General features: G+C 37.1%; 1 protein-coding gene across 2 annotated transcripts in view; it reads right to left on the bottom strand.

Annotated features, from left to right (window-relative positions):
• SLC2A9 (solute carrier family 2 member 9) overlaps nucleotides 1-18,115 on the bottom strand; it is a gene marked incomplete at its 5' end in the record, with an annotated part of 102,885 nt that overhangs the window by 67,143 nt on the left and 17,627 nt on the right. For both annotated transcript variants that reach the window (XM_084285428.1, XM_084285427.1), the window contains 2 exons: nucleotides 15,141-15,286; nucleotides 16,540-16,664. In XM_084285428.1, the coding sequence (XP_084141554.1) occupies nucleotides 15,141-15,286; nucleotides 16,540-16,664 (271 nt within the window). The remainder of the gene's footprint in view (nucleotides 1-15,140; nucleotides 15,287-16,539; nucleotides 16,665-18,115) is intronic.

Raw genomic sequence — 18,115 nt, 5'->3', positions numbered from 1 at the left:
GGACAATAACACAGAAATTACTGAGAGAAATGAAAACAACACATTTTCTCTCAGGAAAAACTGAGAAAAGCAATAAATATTTTAATTACAGAGGACTTGACTCATCACCTGCTTAGAACTTGTACAAATAACTTGTCAAGATTGTAAGATTTTAAACTGTCACATTGTGAATATTTGCTTAGGCTGGAGCACGAAAAACCCAGCTTTGATCTATTTACAAAAGACAGCTAAATAATAGAGCAAGTTTGACATCCACAGACTCATTCACAGTTTGATATAATAAAGTGCGAAGCTGTAGAAACACATGGTGGGAAAAAAAATAGATAAAAACATGACACAGGTTTATCAATTAGACAAGATTAACTTTTATCAGAATACAGTAAAGCAAATGTTATTGTCAGAAAATTACTAATTAAAAAGTAGAAAATTAAACATATTGTAACAATTAAAACGTGGAAAATAAACTGGCATGGGGAAAATAACGATGGTTACTGCTGACAGATGGACTAGTGAACTATATGGACTTCAATGACCTATTTAAGCTCTGGCTACATTTAAAATTTTTGTTGATTAGGAAGATTTTATTGATAAAATTTGAAGACACTTTCCACACAGGAAAGGCTAAGAATATACATATACATATAAAATTAAAAAAGATGTTGTCAGGGTCATAAAACAGAGGTGAGAAGAAGTGCTGTACTGGCCCACACATGGATACTCATTTTTAGAAAAAAATGATTAGGCCAAATAAGTCTACTAGACAAGATGTGTAATAAGAGCAAAAAGACTGAGTTAGGAAACACATGACTGCCACAGACTCTACTCTTTGTGTATATATACATATGTATATGTATATATATATACACACACATATATATATGTGTGTGTATTATGTGTGTATATATATACACATAATTTCTTGAAAGCATACCTTTAAAAGAATAACAGCCATGCCACCTCATGGAAATATCAGGGGCTCATTTAGCTTACTGCTTGAAACTTTTGGATTAAATTAAAACAATATGTTTAATATAGAAGCATAAATAGTCACTATCCCTTTTTCTCATTCAATGCACAGCATGAAATATGATTTGTCCATGAGAAGGTATTCAATGTCCATTTACCAGTCACTATTCACAACTCCTCTGAATATTTATTCTAGAATTAACTCCTTTGGGAGTGGGGAATGGGTTATGACGGGTTTACAAAAACAGTTAACACTAGCAGCAATAATGATTTTTTGCATAATTCTTTTCTTATGAAAAATGACACATTTTCCCCATTTTGTATGTGGAGAACAGCACCTAATACAAGATGGATTTATCTGCTTTTTCATATTCCTAAAAGAATTGGGAACATGTTCACAACTTTATTTTGGCATAATATAATCACACACATACACACACACATACAAAGAATTACATCTACTGTAATTTCTAGATGCCCTGAAGCATCTTGCCTCACCTCCTTCTGTAGCCCTAGAATAATGCAGGTCTCTTGGGTTTTGTGTGTTACATCTGCCAGTCCCATGCGGACTTCTAAGGTGTGCTAGGGCATCAAAATAATACCGTATAGCGATGTGTTCAAGTAATTGAATCTTATCCTCTTTAATAGAGACTCAGTATGAAAACTTCATATTATACCACAAATATTCTGTTTGTCACACAGAAAAATCACATCCCTGCTCCAAACGGGCTGAGTAGACTTACTTGCATGTGCAAAACTGAAAATCTTGCACAAGTCTTGCATTTCTTTGTTCATCCATTACTGTTCCACAGAATATACTCCTGATGGTAAAGGACAACCTTACTGGCTTGGGGCCAAGGACTGAAAAAGCATCAAGGTGGAACTAATTTCTTAGCATTAAAATTGTCTTTTCTGCAAGTCAAGGGTATGATGAACATGAGGCAGTTAAGACCAGCTCCTTGTGTAATGTGCAAGACAACTAACTGCCTTCCTCTTATTTTCCTGGTGCCATTCCAATCTTGTCTCTACAGCCTCCTCTGCCTGCAGAGGTAGCTAACTTCATCAATCAACACTTGCATCCCTGCTGCATACAACTTGTAACCCCCATTTGTCATAATAAGTTTTAATGACAGAGTTATGAATTGCTTACTTTCTTGTTTAAAACATAGGTAACCCAAATAGTACACATCTTTCCCCTCAATTCTGCACCCATGTGGATGTTTATTTCTATGTCACTACTATAGATATAGCTTGACAACACTACTACTCAAGTCTCAGCATCTTTCCAGGTATTATACACTACATAAAGTTACCAGACTTATGGCTGTACAATCCTAATCTAAAATTCAAAGCAGTCAGTGGGAGGTTTTTGTTACAGATTGAATCACCTTTGGATCAGGACTTAGAACAGTCTTGAAAATGGTTGGTGTCCAAATTCTGTGACCTCATGTTCATTAAATTGCTTGTTAGATCATGTTGTCCATATTGAGACAGAAAATTAAGAGTTACCATAATGCCTATTTGTTCAACTTTTTAATGGAGTCAACAATTGCTAATTTTATTTATTTATTTATTTATTTTTTACCTAACACTTAAATGGCATAATTGCTGCCTACTTTGTTTATTCATTTCTGAAAAATAGCAATAGGAAATAGCAAGCTTTCAGATGGGATTATTTTCAGCAGTGAGCATAACTTGAGTATATTTAGAAATAAACATAAAAAGTATATTGCAGCTACACAGAATTTCTGACAGACTTCATTGCAGAAAAGCATGTGGGATCAGGTTAACTTCCATAATACAGTATAATAATAATACATAATAATACAGTATAAAATAGTAAATTAAAGTAATTGAAGAGGATAACATTCAGTTGTTTGAGCATAGTGTATGTATCGTTTTGATGCTGTAGTATACCTTAGATATCTGCATAGGACTGGCAGATGTGACACACAAAACTCAAGAGACCTGTATCATTCTGGGGCTGCAGCAGGAGGTGAGGCAGGATGCTTCAGGGCATCTAGAAATTACAGTGTATGTCATTTTTTGTGTGCATGTGTGGTTGTATTTTGCCAAACTAAAGTTATAAATGTTAGAATAAGGTATATAAAAGTTAAGAAAAATATATAAATAATTTAAAACAAACAGGCAGCAATTGCTGTTTTAAGATCAACTGAAATAGCTGAACATTTTATCTTGACACATTTTTAAAAGCAATAATCTTGTTTAGATTAAAAAAAAATCATTTTAATTTGACATTTATTTTAAATAATAATAAAAAAAACCTCAAAGGTGCAATACCAATCCAGTATATATCTCCTGATTTTATTTGTTGTCAATGGTTCCAAAAGCAAACTAAGAAATGCAAGTCTACAAAACACTACTCAACTCTAATGACTGCATGCTACCCTATGATGCTTGACCAATTTAACCACAGTATTAATATCCAATTTGTAAAGGACAAATTTACATATTAGGACATGAATTTGCAGTAATGGGTGATTTTATAAAGGACAATGGGAATTATAACTGAAATTTTAATCATCCAGAACCTTCAAAAAGGTTTAAGTGGTCATTATCTTCCCAGACTGTGAAGCACACTGGGAAGGAAGCCACAGGTCAAGTCATTTCAGATTTATTCCTTAATAACAGATTTGTAAATATTATCAGATACCAGATATTATCAGATATTCAGGCACTAAGGAGACATCATCTAAATATTTGTCTATACCTACTCATAAACTAATGAAGTGGAGTCCAACTACTACCAGATAGGATGAGGTTCGTAAACACGCTTTTTAGTAAGTCAACCACAATAGGTGGAAAAAGGTTTTTGTTTGTTTAGTGTTTTTTGTTTGTTTGTTTGTTTTTGTTTGATAGTTTTTTGGTTCTAAATCTGACAAAAGCAAAAAGTCAAACCTTAAATATAAGTGGAAAACAATTACTCTGTGTTTAGTTCAACGTGCTAACTATTATTTTGGTGGATCAAGAGAAAGCTGTCTGACAAACTATGAATAACTACCCTCAACTTTCATGGTATTTTGAAATCTTTCTTTACTTCAAACCTGTTGAAGGCCTTCTTTCCAATAAGGCTTATCCACTGTTTTTTCATCTGATCTAGTTAAATAAAGTACACCTACATATAAACCTCATCATCTCAAGTGTTAGGTGGGCACTGTTTCAACTGTCTATGAGAAAATCCTCAAAGATGAGAAACTGTCATCCAAATGTTAGATGCGCTGGCATTGTCTGCTGTTCAGCAATAAGTCTAAAAATAAATAAATACATATATTTTTTTTTCTTCTATAACCACACTCAGACAAATCCTCTCCTGCAGGACGTTCCCCTACCCAATGCAAAATTGGAACATTTGGATATTACACAATGCCAATCAGCCACGTGTTATTCCTAAAACTGCAGGAATTTAAGCCTCACAGCACAACTTTAATGGAATGAAACTCATTTGCATTTACAAAGACTCACAGCTGTTTTCCCATGCATTACTTAATGAGTTCTGTACAGAAAAAGAACAAATAAATACCTTTGTGTCTGTCTGGGGGAACCAATAAAATGTTGATTTATGATCCCTAGTAAATACATAACCTCAGCTGGTCCACAGTAGATATAAGCAAAATACCTCACTTAATGTCTCCATTATAAATATACCAACAATACCCACCACATCCTACCAACAGGGCTGGTGTAACAGAACAGACCTTCTCATCCCATGGTTATTATTGATCTAGTATTGAAAATTGTCCTGTGAATATGCAATAGCCCAAAGGGCCCTGGCAGCATATCTGTATCCTTGTCAGTGTGACCAAGGCCATGCTTTTCTATCCTGGTGACTACACAGAAAATTCCCTTCAACTTTTGGGTAAGGTGACCTCCAAGCCCTTGTTCAGCAACTCATAGCTTGCAGTTAAGCGCAAATATTTTGATACAGGACATGGAAATTGCTTCAGCAATAGGTAACTCTGTGTCTTATGTGTTACTCTGAAAAGATGAAAGAAATTTCCCATTTCTTAAAAGAAGGGACTAAGAGAATACTTTAAAAAGGATTGTCATCTTAAAAATCTCTATCTCAAGTAATTTTTAATTGACATGTCTGGTACCAGTTTACAGAAGTGCAGGCTCAGAAAAGCACCTGCTGAAATCTGTGATTATCTAAATAAGCAGTGAAAGTTCTTTTTGTTTGTTTGTTTGTTTTTTTCCTTAAGATTGTATTTAGAAATTTGTATCTTTGTACAGCTGCTTTTGTGAGCTACAATTAGGAGATACCATCCCCTTATGGATTTGAGCAGCCATTTACAAATACCAATATGTCTGCTGTATCCTTAAGATACATTTTAAAACATTCTTCTGGGGAATGCTCTAGTCTTTAGGTCAGAGTTTTGCATTTTACTAGAAGAATATGAAGAGGCTTTGCTTGTCTGCTTCTAAGAAACTTTGTGCAAGCTCAGCTGTTCAGAGGAATGATAAGGACCAGGGTAGACTGGACTGACCTTTTGTAAGTCTGTCTCAATGGCATTGCATTTACACAGGAATTTGAAAACTCCTCCTCAATATTTAATGAAGCTTACTCCAAACTTAGGCAACTCCTAAACAAAAAAAAAAAAAATTGGGGGACCAGCACTGATGAACCTAGTTCCTAGTTTATTTTTCCCATAGAATCACAGAATGGTTTGGGTTGGAAGGGACCTTTAAAGATCATATAGTTCCAACCCTCCTGCATGATGGACACCTTCCACTAGACCAGGTTGCTCAAAGCCCCATCCAACCTGGCCTTGAGCACCTCCAGCAATGGGGTATCCACAGCTTCTCTGAGCAACCTATTCCAGTGCCTCATTGCCCTCATATTAAAGAATTTCTTCCTAATATCTAACCTAATTCTACCTTCTTTTAGTTTAAAACCATTACCCTTTGTACTGTCATTATCTTCCTGACCAAAAAGTTGGTTTCCAACCTTTTTATAAGCCACTTCAAGTACAGAAAGACCACAATGAGGTGTCCCCAGAGCCTTCCCTTCTCCAGGCTGAACCACCCCAGCTCTCTCAGACTCTCTTCATAGGAGAGGTGCTCCAGCCCTCTGATCATCTTGGTGGCCCTCCTCTGGACTTGCTCTAACAGGTCAACATCCTTCTTTTGCTGGGAGCCCCAACCTGGATGCAGCACTCGAGTTCCTTCCTCATCTTCATCTCCCCTCACTGGCTCACTGGTATCTCTACAGTACATCTATGTGTCTCTTGTACTGGGGAGCCCAGAACTGGACACAGTGCTCCAGGTTATGCGTCACCTGTGCTGAGAAGAAGGAAAGGATCACCTCTCTTGACCTGCTGCCAACATTCCTCTTAATGCAGGTCAATCTGCCATTAGCCTTCTTTTTGACAATGTCACATTGCTGGCTCATGTTCAACTTGGTGCCCACCAGGTCCTTCTCTGCCAAGCTGCTCTCCAGCTGGGTGACCCCCAGCATGTACTGGTTGTTCCTTCCCAGGTGCAAGACTTCGCACTTCCCCTTGTTGAACTTCAATGAAGTTCCTCTCTGTCCATTTCTCCAGCCTGTTCATGTCTCTCTGGATAGAAGGACAACCAATGGGCAATAACATCTATTACTCCCAGTTTTGTGTCATCAACAACCCTGCTAAGGGTGCATTCTTCCTCATCATCCAGATCAATAATGAACATGTTAGTCAGGTTGATCCCTGGGGTACACTTAATGGCCTCCAACTAGCCTGTGTTCCACTTTGTTGGAACCCCTCGCTACAAGAAGGACATTGAGGTGCTCAAGTGAGTCCAAAGAAGGGCGATGAAGCTGGTGAGGGGTCTGGAGAACAAGTCCTACAAGAAGTGGCTGAGGGAGCTGGGTTTGTTCAGCCTGGGGAAAAGGAGGCTCAGGGGCAACCTTATCGCTCTCTATAAGTACATTAAAGGAGGCTGTAGTGAGGTGAGGGTTGGTCTATTCTCCCATGTGCCTGGTGACAGGACAAGGGGGAATGGGCTAAAGTTGTGTCAGGGGTGTTTTAAGTTGGATATTAGGAAGAACTTCTCTACCAAGAGGGTTGTGAGGCATTGGAATGGGCTGCCCAGGGAAGTGGTGGAGTCACCATCCCTGGAGGTCTTTAAAAGATGTTTAGATGTAGAGCTTAGGGATATGGTTTAGTGGAGGACTTGTTAGTGTTAGGTCAGAGGTTGGACTCAATGATCTTGAGGTCTCTTCCAATCTAGACAATTCTGTGATTCTGTTGTATTTCTGGAATATGACTAGACATAATGAAGGTGTTATACTTCTCTGTTCTAAACAGAGAGATATTTGTATTCATTACAAATATGACATTCTGGGAAACAGAGTGATTCTGGGAAACTAGTGTATGTCCTACTCTAATGGAAGCAACAAAATCTTGTTCTCGTGTTATGTAAACAGCATTTAGCTTTCATTTCCAAGATGCTTCACACAGTGGCTAGTGTTCACCTGTGTAAGTTCTCCTCTATCTCTTTCTTCCACAAGAGCTCTTGGGTCTATATTCTGATATAAATTCTCAGTTATACATTGAAAGATAAATACCTTTAGCCATAGTCACTCTCATGGTTCAAGGGGAAAATAGATGTATAGAACAAAAGAGGTCACAGAAAAATATGAGGAGGACTGATTGATTCTTATTTTGTACTATAATGCTAGTGAGTAAGATTCATTTAAAGAGCATCTCAGGCAGACATTTGGTCATTGGTGTCCCTCTACAGTCTGTGGGTCCCCAGAGCAATTCTGAATTGCTTTTTCTCAGTTGTAATATGCAGACAGTTTTTAAGGAGTCCTTGGATGTCAGTCAAGAGTCAAGAAGAAGGATCAGTTAAAAAGAAAAAGAAAAACAAGGAAAAAAAAAAAACACTAAAAATGAAGCTTTGACAAGTAAAGTCAAAGCTTAGTTTTTGGAACAGACTTCAACTAAACAGTCTATAAAACTGCCTATTTCATCACTGTCTATTTTAGTGCAAGTGAAGAAATATTTTTGAAAGAACTTAGTAAAGCATTATGAAAGATTTCTATATAAACTTTCCTAAGTACACAACAATCTATCACTTCAAATATGCCATTTTCAAGAGTCTTTGTAAAGAAAATTATAGTTTGACAAGTTTGACAATCTGCAGAAGTTCTTACAGTTCGATTTAAAAATAAATAAATAAATCACTATTCTATTTGAAAGAAGAACTAACTTGAAAGGGGTTCATCACAGTTATATTTTCTTACTAGCCTTACTAGCATAAAGTACAGCTACAGTATAGATTAAGTTCATTAGTCCTTTACCAAATTTAGTTCTTTTTGCCATAAAAATTGATATTTACATCAACAACATTTATTTTTTTTTCTGCTATTACAAAAAAAAAAAAAAAAAGATCTGTGGGAGGATTTTGCCTAGTATCATCATATGTTACAGACTTATTTCCAATTCCTTTTGTATAAACAGGTAATTGCTAGACAGCATTAAAGCTGTTCAAATTCCTCAAAAAGTAGAATATAAACTACAATTCATGTTGTTTCAATGACAAAAGACAATATCTAACTAATAAAGAGTTAGTAAATTGTAGCAATAGCAAATTCTGAATGTATTTAGAAGAGGCAGAGAAAAATCTAAAAAAAAAAAAATGCAGTGTATCACTTCAAGATGTATTCAGAAGAAAAGTTTTGGGTCTTCTCTCAGATACTTTTTTTTCTTCCTTTTAAATCTGTTTACTCCACATGGGGTTACACATAAAAGCCATCAAACCTTAAACAAGTCTTTTCTCTTCAGGAAGCCCTTCCTGCCTCTGATCACTGCTGCTCTGTCCTGTACCTTGTATTGTTCTTGTTAAAATAGGGTGACTAAAACTACCTGTATCATTCAAGAGATGGACACATCATGAATTTTACCACACTTTCAGCAGTTTTTCCATTTGCTTTATTTTCGTGGGTTTTTTTTTTTTTGTTGTTCCCCTCCCCCCCCCGGATACACCTACAGCAGCAATAGGTATTGTTCAGAAAGTGTTGCCCTAATAGGCCTTTGGAGATAAGCACAGCAAGGCTTCTAGGATGACATGCTACTCACCATGACACAGTGCAATCTAGCTAGACAAGTATGACATAAAAAGACTTGAAGTATAGAAAATAAGACTCCTGAAGTAAACAAGATCTATTTTTCCATTGGCCTACCCATGGCAGACAGACATTCTGGTCTAAACAGCAGCCAGAGCCAGGCAGCCACTAGAGGAAATTGCTGGAGAAACAACTATACCTTAGCAAAACATTACACACCACAGGAAATAGGGCTCTGAAAGGCAAAGTCTGAGGAAAAAATGGCAACATGCAGCAGTTTCAGTTTTACCTGTCCTGAATACACACACACTGAAATATTTTTACCCTTTCTCATTTCTGTACAAAAATGGAAAAGATACTGAGGGTCAATGCATAACAAATATGAAATGAGTTACTACAGCAAATATATTCATAAACTATATCTTCCATCATTAAAGGAAAGATTAAAGCCCACCTTCATTAAAGAAGCTGAAGCAATAGACAAAAATCAGCTTGGTAGTCTAAAACATTTTAAAAATGTTACCAAACTAAGAAAAACCTTTGGAGTGGGACACAAGCTTACATGCAGGAAGAAACAGATGAGTTGCTTACAGAGAGATACCATCTGAGAATACCCAGAATACGCCAGAATTAAGGCCATGGAATATTCCCCTGAGACCGTAAAAGTAAATTTGAACTTTCAGAACTAAAGTTGACAATGCACTGACAAAGGATCTGTAGGGAACAATCCGTCAGAAAAAATGCTCTGGCTTATTTAGTTGAATTTAGTAGAATCACATAAAGAAAGAGAAAGCGAAAACACCTGAAGGGCAGTGTTTTTATAAAGTGACAGGTCTGAAATACTTTTTCTTTATCATAAATATCTGTTTTCTCCTTCAGTTAAATATGTAGAAAGCTGCACATGCTATACAACCAAAAATGCCCCAAATGAAATAATCTTGTAGCCAGCAGCAGTAATTCAGTGCCCACCTTATGGCAGATAACATGATTCAATTCCTGAGGGACAGAATCAAGTTGTCATCTACAGTTGCCAGGGCTTCCTGAAGAATAAATGGCTGTGGACTAGAGAAGGCTAGAACAAGATACTAGCAAATGAAAACAAACATGCTATTCACAGCAGTCAGGATTGTGGAGAGAAGCAGGTCACCAGCATATAAAGTAGCTGTGCTCTGTGTTCTGATCACCAGCCAGATTTAACATAACATAATTCCTCGACCCTCAACAGAAACATAGTAGATATGGATTCCCGTAGGTTAGGATGTGTCAGAATCAGAACCTTTAACGAAAAGAGTTGTTGGGATTTGGGTGAATGGGAGGGAATTAAGATAGGGGAAATAATATCAAAGCACAGCAGCGGAGGACCAGTGTCATGATTGCAGCTTTTCTGCTTTGGAATAATCACTCTTAGTAAACATTGCACACTAAAGGAACACATTCTTCAGACTCAGTACTCTAAAATTAGTACCTTTGGAGACAAATAGAATAAAAGCCTATATATTCAGAAACCAAAAGAATGCCTGTATTCAAGTTTTAGAATCATTATTATATTTCTTGCATCTGTTCTTTTATACTATAATTTAAAAATTGGATGTAGTAGTGTTTAGCAAGTTCTTGTCCATATGGTATGATGTGGAAAAATATGTATATCTAGAATATTTCAACCAAAACATTTCCAGAAGAATCAGGAAATAAGGAATATTTAGATTAAAAAAAAAAAAAGTGTAATTTCATCTCATCTGAGTTATCTCTGTAACTGTTTGCTTGCGTTTAAATTTAAAACCAGAATCGATATAGAGGAAGACACCTAGGATAAGAAGGAGATTACAGAGACTGTTTTACTAGAAGATATGATCTAACCTGAAACTAACCTTAAGGACATAAAACTATTAGAGAGTGTGCAAAGGAGGGCTACAAAGATGGTGAAGGGTACAAAGGGGAAGATCTATGAGGAGTGGCTGATATCCCTGATAGCCCAGAACAGAGCAGGCTGAGGGGAGGCCTCATGGCGGTCTGCAGTTCCCTCACGAGGGGAGCGGGGAGCAGAGGAACAGGCACTGAGCTCTGCTCTCTGGGGACAGCAACAGGACCTGAGGGCACAGCATGGAGCTGGGACAGGGGAGGGTCAGGCTGGGGGTTAGGGAAAGGTTCTGCAGCCAGAGGGTGGTTGGGCACTGGAACAGGCTCCCCAGGGCAGTGGTCATGGCACAGAGCCTGCCACAGCTCAAGAAGTGTTTGGACAATGATGTCAGACACAGGGTCTGATTCTGGGGTGGTCCTGCACAGAGCCAGGAGCTGGGCTTGTTGATCCACTTCCAACTCAGGATATTCTATGAACACAAAAATCACAAGTAATGTGATGAGGATAAAGTGAGCACACTTCAGTAGGTGGGGAAAAAGTCAGAGTGACCGAAAGACCAAAAGAAAATGAGGATAAATTGACAGAATTAGCCACAAAAAGATAAAAGAATTAAATTAGATTCTCAACCATCAACACTTCCAGTAGAAAGCTTGGGAAGGCTGTAATGATAGAAAACAAGCAACCACGTTTAAGACAAACATTGGTAATTTTTCTGAAGGAGAAATTATGACATAATTAGTCTAGGAAGTAGGGAACTGGATTCGGGGTTGGGGGGGGGGGGGGGGCGGGGGAGGAGGAGCGCTTGCTCTCCTACTCTTTCACTTCAGTGCTTCACATATTTTCTGCATGAGTTCTGAAACTGTCAGGTTTGCGTTCATGCAGTGCAGTAACATAGCCAAAGAACTGAAACCTGACCATTGCCCCCCAGCCTCAAATCTTGGTCTGTGCACATGCCTCCTGCTTCACCTGTGTGAGGCTTTATAAATAAAAGACTACTAAAAATCACTTTGGGGCTGCTTAACCTACTTGACACAAAAAGAAGTAAGCATGTTCTGAATTGCCTCAAGTAATACTCAGAGCTTCAGAGCTAGTTTTAATCACATTTCCACATTTAAAGGAACACTGTTGCATTTGACAAATGAGGAAGTTACCAAACAGGTTGTTAATAAAGGCTTGTAAGGCTATGCCCAAAAGTCTATGTAAATGCTTTCCTTTTCTGTAGAAAGACTTCTACAGAACCACTGAAGGCAACAACCTCATATAATCCAGATAAATGCATCAAGTTCCAATTTAAAAGTTAAATTTTCTGCTCAAGCTACTTAAGCCAGAAGTCTGTTCCAAACATCACTGCTGAATTTCAGCATGCAATTATTCACAGAGCATTTATAAACAGTTCTTCTTGTAGCAATACTGTCCTTCAGATTAAGCAGCTCTTCCCTCTTTAGTTCTTCCTTCTGCATTAACAAGGTGCAGTCAAATCTTCTCCCTTCCCTCTATTTCCTCAGCCAAGCAAGCAATGTTCTTGTCATCTCCTCTTATAAAAAGCCATGCTTGCAGCTCTCCCCATGTCCCTTCCTGTTCCAAACAGTCTCTTCCAGCAAGATGCCCAACTTGGTCTTTGTTCCTCCTTTCTTCAAAAGTATCACAGCTTAAATACTATGATTAATAACCTTTCAATTAGCTTAAGTTACAAGTAACACATGACAGACCTCAGGAGAAAATTTTCATGAAATCATGATGGAAGACGAATATTTGCAACTTATTTACATTATTCACATTACCATTATTTACAACCAACTCTGAAAGAAAAAAGCGACCAACCACAGAACAATGAAAACTATTCCATGTGAGGCTTTAAGCCATGATAACTAAAATTTGGTCATTGCTAGATGGACTTATCAAAAGTGTTTTTTTCCAAATACTAGTGCAATCAGTGGCACAGAATGCTGATCACTGGTGACAAGCTCCCACAGATTGGAGCTTACCATTCAAATGTAGAATTATATCACAGAACATCATATTACAGCCTTGGCTTAAGTTGTAATGGAAACTGCCTCAGAATTCTGAGGAAAGGAAGTGTTTGCTTTACAGTTACAAGTGAAATCATTAAGAAGATACCATGAATGTGAAACCATCTCTGAAATATGGTGGCTGTGGATCTGGAATACTATCCTCACTTCAAGTGCATCAAAGGTTTCTCCAACAGAAGAAAAAGGAGAACAAAATAGGTATTCTGGAAGCAATTTGATAAGCTTTCACATCATTATAGAAGCCACAACATTAATCAGTGAGAAGCTGACATCTAGAAGGTAGTCAGCAAATGTCTTGAATGTACTTTCAAACATGATCAAACACAGTAACTGAAATTTCACAGAATCACGGCAAGATGTTTGCTGAGAAGGGGAGGAGGAGAGTCTTGCAAGAACCAAAGAACTCAAAGAAGACACCATCTTTGGTTCTTTCCAATTTCAACAGAAGTGAACTCCTCAGATGTACCCTCTGCAGCAATTTCCTCTGGCAACGGTTTGTTCCTTGTGCAAAACTCCCACTGATATCATGGGGAACACCACACAAAGCTATGGAAAAAAATCCTGGCTTGACTGAAACCAAAAGAAATCTTGATAAAGCTTTCAAAGAGGGCTAAGACTGCACTAGGGAATAACATTTCAAACAGCCTGAGGTTTTCCCTTGGTGCTAAATTTTATTAATGCATTAGAAGGAAAATACACCCACATACCCAACTGGAAAAATCAGGCCAACTCCAATAATTTCATTGGAACTATGCTAATTCACGCCAGCCAAAATTGTGCTCCTTTTACATACTGATATTACTCATCTTGAAAATGAATAATTCCACAGATAAAGTATATTTCTTCTTATATAATGTCTAACTTTAATGGTGTAGTATTTACTAACAGAATACTAAAGCAGTTTGTAGAAGCAGAATTGTAATCTGCGTGATTTGGGAGTGACAAAAATTAAGACAGAGGGAAGGGGAGAACAGAAACAAAAAGAGCAAGAGTAATATGAAAATAAGGAAAAAGTATATCCTTTTCAAAATAACCCAGAAACCTGGCAGGAAAATAAGAATTTTCACATGACACCTCAACTTTAAAAGCATGTGCATGCTTAGAAAAAAAAATATATCTACTGTTTAAGAGATGACATATATTCTAAGCACTCTTTTGTAATGCACTAGCTTTCAGAGCAAGAGAAGGGACATTACAGAAGCCATTACAGAAAGCCATTTTAAGTTTTTACCTAAGATCTGCTGCCTTAAAAGGGGAGAGAGGGAAGTAATCTGTTCTTCAATTAAAGGGTAAGTTGAACCAAAACATTTGCCTTCAGGAGAGCTTAACAAGATCATAGAATCATAGAACGTTAGGTAAGTAAGTCCAAGGATAAAAAGATAGAAAAAGAGAGCTGGTCATACAAAAATAAAGGTGTCAGGGAAGATGCTATCATGTATTTACAAGGAGTTGAATTTAGATGGACATGGGAGGACAAGCTCTCCTCACTTTTCAGCTGTTTACTACTTTTGCTGGCTGTCAGAAGGGATTCCTAGTACAAGTTTCACTGCAAGAGGATTGCTGCAGACACTTCCTCCGCACTGCCTTGAAGACTCATCTCTGGTTGAAAAGTATTTCCAAGTGCTAGCCTGAATAAACCTTGACTTCATTTGTTCAGAGTAATGATGACATCCAGTGGCCACCAAGTTAATCTCAGCCTATGGGAGCAAGATAACCTCCTACAGATATCCTTAAACAGATATTCTCTTTACATAAAGGTATACACTAACTCTGCTCTTGCACCTGCGAGTGCATGACAAAAAGCGCTATAATTATTGGGCAAGAGTCAGCTTCTTGTACAAACTCAAAACAAGACTTTTTCTATTCTATCTCACTTTGAAAACTTATAAATAAAATACACAAAAACTCCTAAGCATTTCCATGGCAATCAAAGAAACAGGAAAACAGCATGAATAAATGTATATAAAGAAAGGGGATGGGATGGGAAAACATGCATATGCACACACAATCCGCTCAAGCTGTTAAAACTGGTTGCAACATCTACCAAACTCACACACACTCTTTTAAATGATATGGAAGAAACCATTTTTAAGTGCTTCAAAACAAAAAAGCAATGGTTCTGTTCCCCATTTTCATAAGGAATTCTGTCAAAATACCAAAATACTGCTCTTTAAACATGCTTGTGTTCTTTCACGGAAAATGTCTGTTGCGTACTTACTTTCCCAAATATCTCTGGCAGCCCCAAAACTTGCCCAGTGAAAACACCAACACAGATGAAAATTGCTGTGACCTGACCCAATGAACCACGGATTTCCTTAGGAGATATTTCACTCAAATACATGGGAAGGGCACTCAGAGATATGCCTACAAAAGAAAGGTAAAAAACAAACAAACAAAAACATAAACTAAGTCATAATACCTTCTGCTTACACCAAGTACAAAATGAACAACTATTGAAAGGAGTCTGAGTATTAATCTGCTCACACAAGTGGCATAAAAATTCTCAAATAACAGAATTACCTCCACAGATAATATGAATTACCTTGTCTGCATCCCTAATTACTTTTGCACTATTTAACTCCCATGGGATTGATTATCTCTGTTACACATCTACAGTGATGTGTGTTGGCTGCTATCTGAAGAGAAGCAGCAAAGGTTACTGAGAGATGAGAATCACCAAGAGAATAGAGTTTTTGTTGTTGTTTTTAATTTGTTCACCCCAAAGGAAGCAAAATGAAGTTTGCACTGGTGCAGGTAAGGAAGAAAAAACAACATATCAGACACAGAGAGCAGACAGTGCCAAATGAAACATTTTCACTGTGAAAAGTATTAGCAGATTTTCCTCCAAATACAGGCTTATAAGTGCAGCAAACTTTTGACAGCAGGCATAAAATAGGGGCAAGAATGCTGCTCAAAATCAGGAATAAACAAATTCACGACCATGGTTAGCTCACTGACCATACTGATAAAGCTCCAAACATTTGATCATCTGCTGATGGTCTGAGACAAAAATTGGCAGCTAGCACCAAAATTCCCCATAAACTGCATATTGCAAGTGAAATACGCATCTACTTTCAAAGAACTGTAGTTTGTACTTATAGACAAGATAGACAAAGTTTGCCAGAAATGCTCAGTGTTGCAAAAGCCAAAACACTTTCCATTGCTTAACTTCATGTAACTATACAGAGAGGATAAAACCATCTTATTCCATCAAGTCTGTCTCCATATTAGGTTAGTACTTCTAACCATTTAGAAATCTGTAAAGCTGCAGAGAACTTTACTACCAGGTGCAAGACTACTCTGGTACAGAGGTGCTTCCATGATTTACTTTTAAATTGGGAAGACAATGTTGCTAGGAGTGAATGATGATGTTCCAAATGTCCTATTTAATCCTACCACTATTAGCATTGGATTAAACAACTTCCAAACACATAAGAGTAAGAAGCTTTAATAAATAGACTACATCCTCCTAATCAATGAAATGATTTTCATTGCATATTCTATAGGAGCTGATAAAGTAAAGGGGAAAGAATTAGGGTGGACACCAGAGGCTGGGGGAGAGAAGGGTTATGTGTAATGCAAGTATTACAGATATGTACAGCATGATAATAGCTTACCTGCATCAACACCCATTATAATGCGGCCCAGTATGAGCATTTCAAATGATCCCGCCAACAAAGAGAGTGACATCAGCAATGCAGCTGTCACTGCAAATACATTATTGAGCAGCAGTGTACACTTCCTAAAAGGAGAAGATACTTTATGTAGGTACCAGCACCATAACAGATAAATCTCATCATATTCCAAGCACATTAGGCTATTATTCTTATGTATTCATAAATAAACTCCAAAAGTGCTTAACAAACTGTGCCTTGTAAATGTTGTATAGAGTTCCAAAGCATAGCACAATGCTATACCTAAATGGATACAGTTCCAAACCTATACCACGGCTTTAAAATAAAAAATATCATAGTCAACAAAAGAGCTGTACTTTGAAGGCATGGCAACTAGCAATCCTACACATCCTAAGAACCTGAGAGCCATGCCTGAGACTCTCTATATGATTAGAAACAAACATATTCTGAGTAAATGAATGTATGTAGGAACCAGCAAATGTACTTCAAATAGTAATAAGCTAACATAACTATAGCCATTTTTATTCCACATATTGTTTTTACCATTTTGAGAACTTCCAAGCACTGACATTATTTATGTCATTATAATCCAGCCATAACATCCATAAGCCCAAAACCCATGACATTAAATAGATACATGGAAGAAAATTACTACTTGTAATTTTAAGAAAACACACTTGAAGTGGGGTGGGGGAAGGGGACACATGGCAATAAAAATCAACCTCTTTCCAAAAATGTTGAAATTAACCAAAATATTGATTTATAATTTCAACTTTTTCCAATTTTTGAATTGTTTCATTGTATGAGTCAATTTGATTTTTTTTTCAAAGCTCTTTTTTTATGAAAAAAAATATTACTTTGTTAAAGAAAAAAAAAACACATACACAGAAAGACAAGAAAATATATTTTTTAAATTTCAGAACATCTCAATTTCCCATTCATATTATGCCAACAGCAGTATATCTTACAGTTTTCATCTTACAGAACCTTCTGCTCAAATTTGAGTACTCATTAATTCAACAGTGACTCATAAGTCTCATAACTTCTCCAGAAGGAAATACTTTATAAAAGAAATAATATGTATGATTTCATGGTCCTTTGACTGTCAAATTCAAACACAGACATACTATTTCTCTGAACTTATGCAAGAAGCCTGGGTAAAGATATAAGATCAATAGCTCTGATGCAACTATCTTCCATTGAAAGACTAAATAGAAAACCCACCTAAAACTCAGAAAATCACTGCTACCTTATACACATCTTGTTCTCTCCCCACAAGTGGCTTTTTGCTAAATTACAGCCTGTAGGTGAATGGCTGGAGAACCATTAACTTCAGGTTCAGCCCTACAAGTGACTGAAAAAACTTCTTGAAATTCCCAGGCAGAATCACAGCCATCGCTTGCAATGTCTAATGAAGATGTGGTGGTCTCTCTACACTACATCACATTAGCATTGCTTATGATATAACACAGGACAAAACATAATTGTTTTCACGATAACGTGAAAGAAAATGATCTAACCTTATATTTTCCATCTATTAGTCACCTCACTCAGCTAT

Source organism: Netta rufina, assembly GCF_964035555.1.
Source record: "Netta rufina genome assembly, chromosome: 4".
Classification (NCBI taxonomy): Eukaryota; Metazoa; Chordata; class Aves; order Anseriformes; family Anatidae; genus Netta; species Netta rufina.
This window is presented reverse-complemented; position numbering and strand designations above follow the sequence as displayed.